At 44.7% G+C, this 14794-nt stretch overlaps 2 protein-coding genes across 2 annotated transcripts in view; both read left to right on the top strand.

Moving 5' to 3' along the window:
- Positions 1 to 828: 828 nt before the first annotated feature.
- LOC119361877 (subtilisin-like protease SBT5.3) lies at positions 829 to 5889 on the top strand. The gene is made up of 10 exons (XM_037627037.1): positions 829 to 1079; positions 1148 to 1215; positions 1535 to 1614; positions 1745 to 1906; positions 2676 to 2775; positions 3055 to 3589; positions 3851 to 3939; positions 4065 to 4313; positions 4644 to 4972; positions 5062 to 5889. The coding sequence occupies exons 1-10, from the start codon at positions 987 to 989 to the stop codon at positions 5682 to 5684; spliced, it is 2328 nt and encodes a 775-aa protein (XP_037482934.1). The 5' UTR covers positions 829 to 986; the 3' UTR covers positions 5685 to 5889.
- A 225-nt stretch (positions 5890 to 6114) lies between these two features.
- Positions 6115 to 14794, top strand: part of LOC119360283 (subtilisin-like protease SBT5.4) — a 12811-nt gene continuing 4131 nt past the window's right edge. Inside the window, exons 1-9 of the mRNA XM_037625989.1 lie at positions 6115 to 6124; positions 6691 to 6948; positions 9057 to 9145; positions 9244 to 9255; positions 9340 to 9407; positions 9498 to 9577; positions 10574 to 10738; positions 10978 to 11086; positions 11308 to 11845. Coding sequence (XP_037481886.1) covers positions 6115 to 6124; positions 6691 to 6948; positions 9057 to 9145; positions 9244 to 9255; positions 9340 to 9407; positions 9498 to 9577; positions 10574 to 10738; positions 10978 to 11086; positions 11308 to 11845 — 1329 coding nt within the window. The remainder of the gene's footprint in view (positions 6125 to 6690; positions 6949 to 9056; positions 9146 to 9243; positions 9256 to 9339; positions 9408 to 9497; positions 9578 to 10573; positions 10739 to 10977; positions 11087 to 11307; positions 11846 to 14794) is intronic.

Genomic DNA, 14794 nt, shown 5'->3' with positions numbered 1-14794 from the left:
CCAACGAACCACTTTAACTTGCTAGTTTGAAAAAAAAAACATATACTGCCAACTAGTTAACGAATCACTTCCATCGGACCCCACTACCACTACTGGCAAGTAAAGCTGTCAAAACAGGGAAGATGATTTGCAGCACCTGGGGTGCTCCACACCCCTATATGAACGTTAAGTTCAAAAAAATACCTGGAAATTTCATACAAAGAAAGGGGTTTTGGGATATGAAACTTGGGTGCTCAATCTAGCTTCATGTGAAATTTCATGAAAAAATAACATCCGTAGCAAAAAAGACAAAAAATTCTCATGTGTAGAAGGAAACTGTTTGGATGGATTTTAGTTCGGGCTGTACTTTCTTCGCCACGGATAAGCTTCATACGGAGTAGATTGGGCGCTCAAGTTTGAGATCCCAAGATTTCAGATTTTTTTTGAATTTGCCTGGTATTTTTTGAATTTAATTTTTGTATTGAGGGGTGGAGCACCCAGGTGCTGTATTTTCCGTCAAACCAGCCGCTACCTATTAGGGGTGTAGGTTTATTGAGCGTCTAGTTAACATCATTTTTGTGGTATTTGGCTTGCCACGACCTTGCTGCTGAGTAAGTTTATTTGGCCGTCGGAACCGAACCATGCGCGCGGCATGTGGTGCAACTGCATGCTCATTATACTAGTACCCCCTCTGTAAATTAATATAAGAGCATTTAAAACACTAAAGTAGTGATCTAAATGCTCTTATATTAGTTTACAGAGGGAGTACTTAGCTATCTCACCTGGGCTCGCGGCCCTCGCGCTCGCGGAGAAGATAAGCAAATGATCCCGTCACATGCACCACCGATCTCCTCCAGTTGACTTGCTGAGCCGCGCGCACGTCGTCGACCTCTCTACCGATCGATCTACATACATATATAAATTCCATGGCGGGCGACCGGCCGGAGATAGCAGCAGCACTCACCCCCAGCTAAGCAGCTAGCTGAGACCATCGGCCGGCGAGGCGAATGAAGATGGGGAGAGGAGCCGGCCGCGCTCTGCTGCTCGCCCTGGCGCTCCTCCTCGCGGTGCACGCCACGCCGGCGTCGGCCGCCACCAAGGCATGCGTGCAACCCTCCCGCTTCATTCTCTCCTAACGAATTGGTACTAATTTCTTGTATGCATGCAGTCTTACTTGGTGATGGCGTGCCAACGGCCGGCCTCTTGGTCCGATCTGCTCACCCCGATCACCAGCCAGTAAGCTAGCTAGCTATACAACCCAACACACTCAAGCTAGATGCCTAACTACAACCTCCGTTCTGGTTTATTGATCCCCTTCATATTTTATGTTAAATTTTGGCCGTGATTGAACGAATAAAACCTTAATGCATGTCATTAAATATTATATCATTGGATTTGTATTTAAGCATAGTTTCTAATGGTATAATTTTTTGTGACATGCATTGGCATTTTGTTAGTTAAACTGACGGTTAAAATTTGACACAAAATACAAAGAGGACCAATAAACCAGGCCAGAGGTAGTACTTGCCTAAAAACTGAGAAAAACTAAATGCAGGTTCCGGATATTCTACATCTTGGACGCCATCAAGGGGATCGCATTGCAGATCGACAGCATTTTCGTGCCAGCCCTCAAACGTAAGCACACTATACTACTAGTACAATACTACATATGATTCCTATATACGGTGCCATACATGCATCCCCTATACTCGTGCCAGTTATTAATCACCGTCGATTAATTTTTTTGGGGGCCGGCTATGCGCAGTGCTCCCAGGGGTGGTCGTGATCGAAGACAAACTTTACCAGGTTCAAACGACGCACTCATGGGGTTTCCTCGGCCTCGAGGGGTTAGACGGTGAGCCGATCAACGTCTGGAAGAACATTGCCAACTTCGGCCAAGGAGTCATCATCGCCAACGTGGACACGGGTACATTTTCTGGTTTCACTTGCTACTCCTATTTGGAAGCAACTATTTCTAAGTCGACGATAACCATTTGGACTGCTCACTAGTGTTCGTGCAACCATAAGAAGATGAGAAATGCGTCGTCAATGACTATGCATATAGATCAAGAAATATATATATATTTTTGTTTCGGAATCAAGTAAAAGATAGTCGTCGATCGCTTCCTTATATTAGTATTCACATATATCGTGTGAGTACATGTAGATACGCTTTGACCTGCAGGGATTCTGATAATGAGCACCCACACCACATCCCCACATCCCACGACTCTTAATTATCCCTGGGGATGCATAAAAAAAGGTACATACTCCATGATAATATATCCCAACGGTAACACGCGGAATCATATCTGCGGGCACCACGATATGCTCCAAAATAGAATCAAACCACAGTACACAGTAACATGCATGAACTTTAACTCGGGTCAACTCAAATCTTACAAAGAGATCGACTCGTAAAGATGAAGATTGCATTGATAGATACTTACCAATAGGGATGCAAATTGGTGGATGTTAAGGTGCCCTCTAGGCTCTAGCCAATTAGGTGCAAATTGGTAGATGAAAATTGCGTTGATACTTACCAATAGAGATCTTTGGGGATTTTTGGTTCATTTTGTCCAACTACTAGTTAGCATCAGAGGGTACCCTTTTGCAAGTCTCTACTATTACCAACGCCACTTCTGACCTGATGTTGATATGGGGTTTTTTTTTTTTTTTTGCACGTGTGTACAAAGGTGTATCTCCAATATCTGCAAGTTTCAGGGACGACGGCACCTTGCCCAAACCGGATCGCTGGAGCGGTGGATGCCAACAAGGCTACTCCGGCTGCAACAAGTAATTATCATCGGACACAACTTGCTGTCCTTATTAACATTTCACGATTAAACTTTGACCATCAATTTCACCAATAATATAGCCATCACATGTGATGAAATTTATAGGGCCGGAAACTATATTTTCAATATGATTTAAATTACATAGAACTTTGTAATAGATGATTCACATTTGGTCGTTGGCGTCATACAACTACGGATAGAGGGAGTAGCTAGCGTTAATTGCCGGGAAAAAAGCAAAACCTAGCATTCCACTGACACCGTTCACACGCACATGCAGCAAGTTGATCGGCGCCAGGGTTTTCAACGAGGGCATCAAGTTGCTGAGCAAGCAGAGCGGCAAGCAGCTGAACGAGACTGAGGTGAACTCGTCATCGGACTATGAGGGGCATGGCACGCACACACTGTCCACGGCTGGCGGCGGCTTGGTGCCTAATGTCGGCGCCTTGGGCCACGGGACGGGCACGGCCAAGGGTGGCTCGCCGCGGGCGCATGTGGCCTCGTACAAGGCGTGCTTCAGGGAAGGGTGCTCCGGCGTCGACATCCTCAAGGCCATACTTACGGCGGTGGACGACGGCGTGCATGTGCTCTCGCTCTCCGTCGGCTCCCCCGCCTCCGACTATGTCACCGACACCATTGCGATAGGAACGGCCTATGCTGTCACCCAGAGGGTCGTCGTCGTCGCGGCAGGTGGAAACGATGGCCCCACGGCAGGCTCGATCAGCAATGTGGCTCCATGGATGCTCACCGTGGGCGCGAGCACCATGGACAGAATCTTCCCCGCCGATGTCGTCATCGGTACCAAGACTATCACGGTAATTAACCTGCTTTTCCTTGATGCGATAACAAAAACCTATATGTGTATGTACTAACTACTAGGAGTAGTATGTACTACCTCCTTTTTGGTTTGAAAGACCCAAACATATCCCTAGGTGGACAATTTAGGGAACGTAAAATAAGTGTTATGTCACAAAAAATGTATCATTGAAAACTTAAAATGTTACCCGTAGGCCTTTTAAACCAAAAAGGTGGGAGTATGAATTGAAAGTTGATGCCCGAGATTAATTAATTTGCAGGGACAAAGTCTATCAAGCAGCACCGACCAGCCATGTGCGATGATCAGCGGGGAGAAGGCCAATGCTGCAGGCCAGTCTCCCGCCAACTCGTAAGATCTATCTAGAAAGTCAACTTCTAAGATCTCGTTCTGATACCAGCTTTACAAAAATCAACCATCAAGGCATTGCTAGTACAAGCAATTGTTGGTAAGATGTAGACGCATGTTGCGTGCAGGTCGTTGTGCTTGCCTGGCTCCCTGGACCCTGCAAAGGTGAGCGGAAAGATAGTCGTGTGCACGAGAGGAGGAGCAAACGGCCGAGTCGCCAAGGGGCAGGTGGTGAAGGACGCCGGCGGCGCGGGGATGGTCCTCTGCAACGCCGCCGTCAGCGGGGACAACGTCATTGCCGACCCGCATATCATCCCGGCAGCCCACTGCTCCTACTCCAAGTGCCAGGAGATCTTGAGCTACATCCAGTCTACAGGGTAAGCTAGCAACTGGTTCTTTTGTCCTCCATCCTAAAATATAAAATACAGTAGGGTTTTAGCCAAACTTTGTAAACTTTGATCAAATTTATATAGAAAAAAACAAATTACCAGCATTTGGAATGCCAAATCAATACCGCGAGGTTCATTGTGAAACATATTATCATATGGTACTGTATATATATTGGTATAGTAGATAGGATTTTCTTCGAAACTTGTAAGATTGACTTTTGTGAAAACCGATGCACAGTATAATATGGGATAGAATAAGTACTTGTAGATACATGGGCTAATCCAACATCGATCACACTTTCTGGCCGGTTTGAACAGATCACCAATGGGTGAGATCCGAGCGAGGGACGCGGAGCTGGGTGTGAAGCCGTCGCCGGTGATGGCAGCCTTCTCATCCCGTGGGCCAAACACCATCACTCCTCAGATCCTCAAGCCCGACATCATCGCGCCAGGCGTGAGCGTGATCGCCGCATACAGCCAGGAGGTCTCGCCGTCGGGCCTGGCCTCAGACGGCCGCCGCGTCGCCTACATGGTAGAGTCCGGCACCTCCATGTCGTGTCCGCATGTGGCCGGCATCGCCGGCCTGCTCAGGGCGAAGTACCCGAAATGGAACCCAAACATGATCTACTCCGCCATCATGACCACCGGTACGTACGCAGTTCCGCCGTCACCGTGATCTAATTTCTCAGCCGCGAACAATCCCATCCCATGTGCTTAATTAACTATGTTTGTATAGCCACCAGGGTAGCTAACGACGACACCGGGATCCGGGACGAGACGGGCGGTGCCGCCACGCCGTTCAGCTACGGCTCGGGCCACGTGAACCCAGTGAGGGCCCTGGACCCGGGCCTTGTGTACGACACCACGACGCACGACTACCTCAACTTCATCTGCTCCATGAGGCCCACCGACACCGAGGGCCTCCTCCCTGTCTCCCTCCCGCTCCCGCTAGAGGAACTCTGGACCGTGCTCAACTGCGTGTTCCGCGGCACCGACTCCAACCCGTTTGAGTGCAGCAAGGGTGCCAACCGCCCCGAGGACCTCAACTACCCGTCCATCTCCGCGCCCTGCCTGCCCTCCTCCGGCAGCTTCACCGTGAAGCGTAGGGTGAGGAACGTCGGCGGCGGGGCGGCGTCGTACACGGTCCGCATCACGCAGCCGGCCGGGGTGACGGTCACAGTGAACCCCAGCACGCTGAGCTTTGACGGTGAGAATCCAGAGGAGGAGAAGCATTTCAAGGTGACGCTTCAAGTCAACAACCCCGTTGTGGCCGCCGACTACGTGTTCGGCGGCATCGCATGGTCGGACGGGAAGCATTACGTCTGGAGCCCCATTGCGGCCACCACCAAGTGCGAATAGCGTTTGGAGTCGATCGATATCAGCAATAAATCAAGGGATCACCTATTTAACACATGCGCATGTTTGTATGATTGACAAAACAGAGTGCAGTAGAGATATGGCGCGAGCAAACATGTTCCGCTAATACAGTACAAAGATAAATGCTTGTGAGAGTTCAAGCTCTCAATTATTTTGGGAGAACTTAATGCGCTATATTTATATATCTTGTCTAATCTTTGTGTTTGTGGTGGTGGGGTGACCTGTATGTTCAAAAGAGCAAAAAAAAAAAAAAAAGGAAACCCAAAGGTCAAAAAGTAAAAGTAAAAGTTATAAATCTGTAGGAGTTTAAAATTATCGAAATCTCAATCGTTAGAAAGTTCTAAACCTTGGAAGCTCAAACTTACAATTTCAAGTTTTGGAATTTTTCAAGCTTTGAGTTTGACATTGAACGATGTTGAGAGGTTGAAATCTTGGAATTTTCAATGTGGATTGATGAACGACGTCGGTGTCGTTCCTCTACGGCAGTTACAAATGTTCACCCAAAAAGTGAATTTGTTTAGAATCTACTTTTTAAAGCAAAAATCCATAAACGGGAAAGTAGGTGGGCCGGCCTGTTGGGCCATCCAAAAGCCGTATTGTAGCACTAGTATAATCTTATCATTAGCATCCCAGTCCATCCATCCTACGGTACACTCGTACTACCAATCAACATTAGCGCGATGGGATAAGAGCATCTCTAACATAACCCTTAAAGTCATGACCCTTAAACCGCGGATAAAGGCCGAGAAAAACGCGGCTTAAAGGCCGAAATTGGCTGCATCCGAACAGAGCCCGCAAACCTGGGTTTGCGGGCTCTGTTCCGCGCGCTGCCAATTTCATCCCTCAAACAGTAAAGCCACACAATGCAATTGACTGTTATTTTGATAAATAAAATACAAATTCTGAGAATTCAAACACAGTTTTTATGATATTTGAACGTAGTTTTCGCGCCACAATCCCATGTGCTGAACTAACTGTGTATATACAGCCACCAGGGGAGCAAACGACGGCACCAGGATCCGGGACGAGACAGGCGGTGCCGCCACGCCGTTCAGCTACGGCTCGGGCCACGTGAACCCGGTGAGGGCCCTAGACCCAGGCCCGGTGTACGACACCACGACGCGCGATTACCTCAACTTCATCTGCTCCATGAGGCCCACCAACACCCAGGGCCTCCTCCCATTCTCTCTCCCGCTCCCGCTCGACATATTTTGGACACTGCCTACTTGTGACAGTAGTACTACAAGTTAGTAGGCTACTCACGTAATGTGATTGCAGGCTCATTTCTATGGGCCATTAGACGTACCAGATTGTTCCAACATATATGAGCAATGGAAAAGGGTGAAACCAATTTCTAGAATTAAATCCAAAGAAGCAAATCAAACAAATAAATTTCCAGAGAAAACCAGAGGGTGAAATTTGGTCTATGACACACCAACCAGGAAAGTAAATACCCCCGTGTCTTGTTGACGGAAATGTAGCCTGATAGGAAATTGTTTCCTCTTCAATTGAAAAAGGAACATATAATCAACAGATTGGCGGAGGGAGGGACCTTGGCAAGAGGATCTTCTTTTCAGCATGTTGCCCAGGACAATTTCTGCATCTTTGACATTCCTTTGAAATCCTCGGAAAGTCAGTTTGCAGGATCAATATTTCTAAGCAATATAGTAGGAACATGTTACAACGCAGAACAATGCACCTAGAAGACTATAAATGTGCCTTATGTGCTGATGCTACAGAGGAAACCATCTCTCACCTATACTGGAACTGCCAATTTACTTGGTCATGCTGGAATATGATCACCCCTAACAAAAACAGAGGCATTTCCACATTTGACGAAGTTCCACCTCTCCAAGGACAGGCTACCTCCAAGCATTGCGATGGAGATTATTATCATGGGCTGCTTGAGTACATGGATGATTAGAAATGACAAAAATCTTCAGGAGAGCACCACCACATTTTGATTCTTGGAAATACTATCTCAAAGAAGGACTTCAGGCTACTAGGATTAGAGCAAAGCAAGAAAAAGCAGAACAGATCAGTTCTTGGATAGCGCAGTACCTGTAATTTAAACCTATGTTTCACCGAACTGGTATTGGGTGATTTCTGTTGGACTTGATTTGTAATATATTTTGAATTAATGAAAATACGCGTAGAACTATTGTTCTACGTTTGCGACTCAAAAATATATATAATAGGTTACAGAAGTGCAACTGTTAAGATTAATAGTTTTCTAAGTGGTTCAGCTCTCTGCAGTACCGTACGGTGATGTAGTGCCGATGACATGTTGAATCGATCCACAAGGCAGTGACCGTACATCACCAAACAGTACAAAGAGGATCCCAGCCTATGGTGGAGCGAGGAATAACGATTGCATATGTATGTACGATTTAAATCACTTCCACTGATTTAAAGAAATGTATACGTACTACCAGAATTACTTGACTCATGCGTGCTAACCTCATCAGTTAAACCGATGCTTCATACTCCCTCCGTTCCTAAATATAAGTCTTTTTAGACATTTCAAATGAACTGCAACATACGAATGTATGAAGACATATTTTGAAGTGTAGATTCACTTATTTTGCTTTATATGTAGCCACTTATTGAAATATCTAGAAAGACTTATATTAGAAACGGAGAGAGTATTTTTCAGCAGAAAAAAAGTACCGTATTTAATCGTATGCAAGAACTTTGCCAAAGCCACCAGCCGGCAAGATTGGTTGGCTACCCTAAAACCAACAAACGGGGACGCTGCCGGGGCAGGGTGCCCCCTTTGCTCCGCTCCCCTCGAGACAACTGATCACCTCATCTTCGGGTGCGCGTTCGCCCGACGCTTCTGGACTGTGGTCGGGAAGAGCTCCCTTGAGACTACCTCCGTCCGTTCGCTTCACCTCCTCACCCCGCCGCCCCGGGTGCCGGCGGGGACGGGGCCCACCTTTTATTTGTCTATTTTATTAGTAAACCATGGAGCCACAGCTGGTTTTATTTGTCTATTTTATTAGTACTATTTATAGGCAACAAACGTTTGCATGCATGCTTTCGTGTTTGTTTCCTCCTACACATAGACGTACCTTTTTTTTTGAAAAAGGAGGCCGAACCTCCGGCCTTCGATCAATGCATGCAGCCATCTTATTAAAGCAACACACTAGACGTAGTGGACTCTGTATTATCAGAAGAAGAACAAAGATTTAGAACAGCACATCCAGCTCCAGGTGAGGCAATGGTGATGCTGCCCATGTAATGCGACTGCATGCTGCATGCATGCTCAATTATACTATTCCGCCGTATCACGTGGGCCGGTGCGGAGAAGATGGATGATGCTCATTGTTTATACGGCTCCGCCATATCAAGTGGGCATCTCCTCCCGCGCCCTTCTGCTGCTCGCCCTCCTGCCGCTCTTCCTCACGCTGCACATCACGCCGGCGGCCGCCACCACCAAGGTCTCTCTCTCTCTGCCATGGTGTGTAGTACTCCCTCCGTAAACTAATATAAAAACATTTAGATTACTATTTTAGTGATCTAAATGCTTTTATATTAGTTTACAGAGAGAGTACGTGCTAGTTTCATTAATTGGTGCGTTTGTTCGTTCATGCCTGCCTGCCTCTGCTATGCTATGCTATGCTATGCAATGCAGTCCTACTTGCTCATCGTCAGTGGCCCGCCGGCATCTTGGTCTGGTCTGCTGGATCCACTCACCAAACTGTAAGCCATATCAGCGATCACCAAGCACGTTACATATATGGCTTGATTTATGTCTATATTTACATAGCTAGTAGAACCCTATTAATGCAGGTACCAGATATTGTATGTCTTCGAAGCCATCAACGGGATCAGGCTGCAGATCGACGACCGTTTCGTACCAGCTCTCAAACGTAAGTTGCATTGCACCATGCACCAAAACTTCACCATCGATCCTCGTATCCATAGCCACAGATCTCTGTACTAATTTGAGTCTACTATATGTACATTTTCTTCGTTTTTGAAATGTAACAACTCCAAATGTCTATGTATATCTATTGTATGTAATAAGAACATTATACCAAAGAAAATCGCGACAGTTCGTCCTGGAAACTCCATAAAAGAAGTAAGACATCCTGTTGCCGCTGATCTAGTTGACCATCTTATTTATTAGTAAATCGCAACCGTTTTGATCTACGTACTCACACAAGAACAGAGTGTACCTGTGTTAGATCATCATGATCATACCTAAACAGATCATATCCATTAGACCTTCATACTGACATATACACAGATCATAATCATTAGATATACACATACAGTTTAGATCACACTCGTTAGATCTACATAATCACGTTTAAATAGATAGCGAGCATCCGCTAGATCTATATAATTGTACCTGAAATGGCCACATGTGTTAGATTTTTTCCATAAATGCACTTAACCAGTAGATCTTCACATCTACTCCCTCCCTCCAAGTTTATTGACCCCGTTTGTATTTTATGTCAAACTTTGACCATAAATTGAGCTAATAAAATATAACATATGTGTCACAAAAATTATATGATGGGAATCATTTTACATATAAAACCCAATGGTATTCTTTTTGTAGCATTAATTAGTTCTATATAAAGTTAAAGTTTGATCTATTTACGAGATAGCCTAATAAACCCGAACAGAAAAAGTAAAAAAAAAGTCGCAATAGATAGATCATTATAGTTGCACTAAATTAGACAGATCTCACACAGAAAACCATGGTTTGACCACCGGTTATTCTAACATATATTTTAGTGAGATTAGATCCACAGCGAACATAAACTCTTGGTTTGAATGGAATATATGCAAACGTAATTTGTTCAAGTATATATAGCTAAATAACTGATTAAGTATTGACTCGATATTCGATCCAGTGCTCCCCGGGGCGCAGGCAGTGATCGAAGACAGGCTTCACAAGCTCCACACAACGTATTCCTTTGAGTTCCTGGGGCTGGAGGGATCAGATGGCAAGGCAAGTGACTTGTGGGAGAACGTCGCCGAGTTCGGCAAGGGCGTCGTCATTGGGAACGTTGACTCGGGTAATCTATATCACTTTCACTATGATCCTGCTGACAATTTAAAAGCAACCACGAGCTAATCATGCATGAATTAACAATGCCATTATAGATGGGAAAACAAAAGTTGAGTTGACCAGTGCAATACTAATGTTTGTTAGTATAACTCCACAAGAACCTGTGGAAAAGAGAAAAAGAAGCTCTGACCCAAGTTTGTTTTTCTTCCCTTGGCACCTTCTGATGTACGTACATACGATACTTAGGTGTATGGCCAACATCTGATAGCTTCAGGGCCGACGGCATGGTCGCCCCGACGAAATGGCTCGGTGGATGCGATGCTTCCGATGACATCGACAACGCCGGTTGCAACGGGTAATTCATCGTTACTCCATCAACGGCAATATCCATATATATTTAGGCCGCAACTCATATATATGTATATCCTAGAAGCTGCAACTGATGCACTTTTCATTTAACTGAAATCGATCGCACTTTCCATAACTGAGGATTTAGACTTAGAAAATAACAGCCGAGTTACCGTGCACTGAGAGTACATCAATAATAACTAAGGATGTGCATGGATGCACATGCAGCAAGCTGATTGGCGCGAGGGTCTTCAGCAAGGGCATCCAGGCGCAGACCTCCTCCAAGGGTGGCCAGATGAACCAGACCGTGGTGAACTCGCCGTGGGACTACATGGGGCACGGCTCACACACGCTGTCCACGGCGGGTGGCGGCTTCGTCCCCGGCGCCAGCGCCTTCGGCCACGGAATAGGCACGGCCAAGGGCGGCTCGCCGTGGGCGCACGTGGCCTCATACAAGGCGTGCTACAATGAGGGCTGCACCAGCCTGGACGTCCTCAAGGCCATACTCACCGCGGTGGAGGAAGGCGTGGACGTGCTCTCGCTCTCCCTCGGCGAGCCCCGCGCCATCGACTATGCTGGAGACGCCATCGCGATTGGCACGTCGCTCGCCATCAGTAAGGGGATCGTCGTCGTCGCCTCCGCCGGCAACTCGGGGCCACAGCCAGCCACTGTCACCAACGTGGCGCCATGGATACTTACGGTCGCTGCGAGCACCATGGACAGAATCTTCCAAGTCGATGTCATCTTCGGTGCCACTACCATCCAGGTAAATTAGGACGCGTCTATGCGCTTTTTCACTACAGCCTTCCACCCTTTGGTTCCTTTTCACTGCATGCAGCGAACTACACCGACCACAAGCATAAGATGATGTTAGCGTCATCCAAAATTGGAGTTAAATGCATAAAACAACCACAATACATGTGTCATTAGAAAAAAAAACACCACTTCTGTTTTTGGTGCAAAATGCACAAAACACAACCCTAAAAATTGAAGAAACATAGCATATGACAAACACAAAATTGGTGGCTCTTTTTTTTAATCATTTTTTAGCATTGCATTCGGTGCAGTTTGTAAAATTTTAGAGTTGAGTTTGGTGTAGTTTGTGGCACAAACATGTTATGATAGTTTTTTTTTGCTATATGCCACTTGGATTGTGGTGCTTTTATGGATTTAGTTCTCCAAAATTGTTACTAACTTAAAAAAAAATGCAGTTCTCAAACCGAGTGTGAAGATCGCAACCAGATTTCGCCAATATTGTGTTTTTCACAAAAAAGGATTCAAAACTAGATCCCACATGGGTAAGTTTGAACAAACATTTTTCAAAATCAACTTAGTGTCATGAAAAGCAAGTTTATAGTACAGATATGTTTTTGTAGAACAAAGGGGTAATTGGACAATTTCTCACGAATTATTTTTGTTGCCATATTATTAGGATTGCTTTTATCAATTCTCGGGAGCATGTATTACAGTAGTAGCTAGTTTCTGAAAAAACAAATTATTACAATGAAAATATATATTTCTTAGCACTAATTTTCTTTTGAGAAAACACTAGTGAAAATTATGTACCTGGTGTGAAACAATTTTTTACCGGCTGTATAAGTGATTATACACTTGAAAGTTAGTTTGCGCACACAAATTCAGAACAGATGGACAACCCATCATTTTGTGAGAGAAATGTATGCATACTATAATATAGCTTTTGATTACCGAACGTTGCTTTTCAAATATATTTATCAGTCCATGTCCATATGGGATCTAGTTTTGAAGGTCTCATGACGAGTAATACAATGAAGAAATTAAATAGTAATTTCAACATATGTTTTAAAACAATTCAATTTTGAAGTTTCAGATAGCTTTTTGCATGGCACCAAGAGGTGCGGAGGAAAAATAAGGTCGCGTTGCGAACTGTGTATCCTCACATGCATGCACTGGCAACTGCTATAAAGTCAACTACTTTGCTTGTCAGTCCATGTGCTACACCACAGAGAAAACACACACGATTCAAAGAACCAACACAATGTTTGGGGTCTAGTTTTACTCAAAGCAAATCCATACTTATTGGTATATGCTAGTAAAGAAAGTTCATATTAAAACTTTGCTTTTTGGCAGAAAATTGCTTTTCAACAAAAATCGGAACACAATCATGTGGGATCTAGTTCAAAACCTCATTAGAGGGAACACAATCATGAAAGTGGATTTTCATTTGGCTGGTTGGTTTGAAACTAGTTCATTTTTAAAATTTTGAAATAGGTTTCGTTGTAGTATTTAATAGTACATATATATTGTGTGTTGCATGATCTAGTATGGATTTGAGTAGTCAACTTTGAGGTATGTGGTTGTAGTGGAAGAAAAATGTGTGCTGATAGGTCACTGCATGCAGATGTGCTCGGACACGTCCGCGGATGCATGGGGACTCGATTTTGTTACTTGTGGTTGTAGATGCTCTAAAGCACTTTACATATGCAAGACAAATATAATTTAAAGAGTCAAAAGAAACTTTCATGAAATTAAAGGGAATAAGTAGGCAGGATTGCAAACACAAGGATTTACTTGGAGATTCAGAATCGTCATATGCAATACTACTCTATTACGAAGCCCTAAGACACGACCAATGCCCATAAAGCTAGAGCTCCAGGACTCCTAGGGCGTAGAATGTCCCTTGGCCCACGTATCCCACCACGGCAACCATACTTGTGGTATATCTTTACATGAAGTAGTTGATCTCCTTGTCTTGGTAAACTTCTTGGTTCTTTTAAATCTGAAGGCCCCTAGGACACATAACCGGTCTAGAAGGCACACACCCTCCAGAATTAACAAGAAATTGGGTTGTTTGGCGATGAATCCTTGCATGTGCTTCAAAAGATAACCTCCTCCACGCTAAAAATCTAATGTGATAAATCTGTTGAATGCGAGAGTTAGAGTTTTTGAAGAATATGAGTGGATATATCTCATGAAAAGGAGAGTTCTGAAAATATGACTTGAACCTTGGAGCAAATGAGTTCTGAAAGACTTGCGCTAGATGGGATGGGGAGGATTATTTGTAGCTTGTACCCATAATCTTGCCATTACACCTGAATTAACAAAACTCAAAGTTCTCGTTTCCACTCGGAGGTTGTGACTGAGCTAAATCTGGAGAATTTCAACATGCTCAAAGTATTTTGGTCGACATCGTTTGAAGTTTATGAACAAGTATAGAGCCAAACAAAGAAGACTTGGGAGGGTCCAAAATGAATAAACTCGGTGGCTCTGAATGCACAAAGGTGAACTGTCCACAAAGGCTGAGAGGTTCTGCGTGGAAGTCATTAGAGGCTTCAAATGAAACTTAGGATTTTTGGAAACAGATCCCAGCCGGAGGCTCCGATCGCACACCATTTAAAGGGTCCAAACCATACCGGAACCATGTGATTCTTCTACAAGATGCACTCATAATGTCTAGGTGAAACTCACCCGGGGTGTCCTAATAAAACTTTGTATTCGATCTTTGATTTGTTTGGAGGTACAGATGTGAGCAGAAAGTTAGTGTAGCATCGTGGACATACTGAACACCTCGCTCAGAGGGTCCGAGCTGCATAGGATGCAACTGACTAACTCTCTTTGTTAACTTGGAAGACCCAGATGGATTCCACTTGCAGCTTCTGGATATATGAAACTTGAGAGATTTAGGACTTAGAAGATTGAAAAATTTTAGGGTCTTTTTAACTTTGAGCACACAGTG

Source organism: Triticum dicoccoides, chromosome 2B (assembly GCF_002162155.2).
Source record: "Triticum dicoccoides isolate Atlit2015 ecotype Zavitan chromosome 2B, WEW_v2.0, whole genome shotgun sequence".
NCBI classification, from domain to species: domain Eukaryota; kingdom Viridiplantae; phylum Streptophyta; class Magnoliopsida; order Poales; family Poaceae; genus Triticum; species Triticum dicoccoides.
This window is presented reverse-complemented; position numbering and strand designations above follow the sequence as displayed.

Excerpts from the sequence above, each read along its gene's own strand:
- LOC119361877 (XM_037627037.1), top strand. The coding sequence starts at position 987 with ATGAAGATGGGGAGAGGAGCCGGCCGCGCTCTGCTGCTCGCCCTGGCG. Across the intron at positions 1,080-1,147 it reads CGGCGTCGGCCGCCACCAAG|TCTTACTTGGTGATGGCGTG; the intron begins GCATGCGTGCAA and ends GTATGCATGCAG. Across the intron at positions 2,776-3,054 it reads GGCTACTCCGGCTGCAACAA|CAAGTTGATCGGCGCCAGGG; the intron begins GTAATTATCATC and ends ACGCACATGCAG.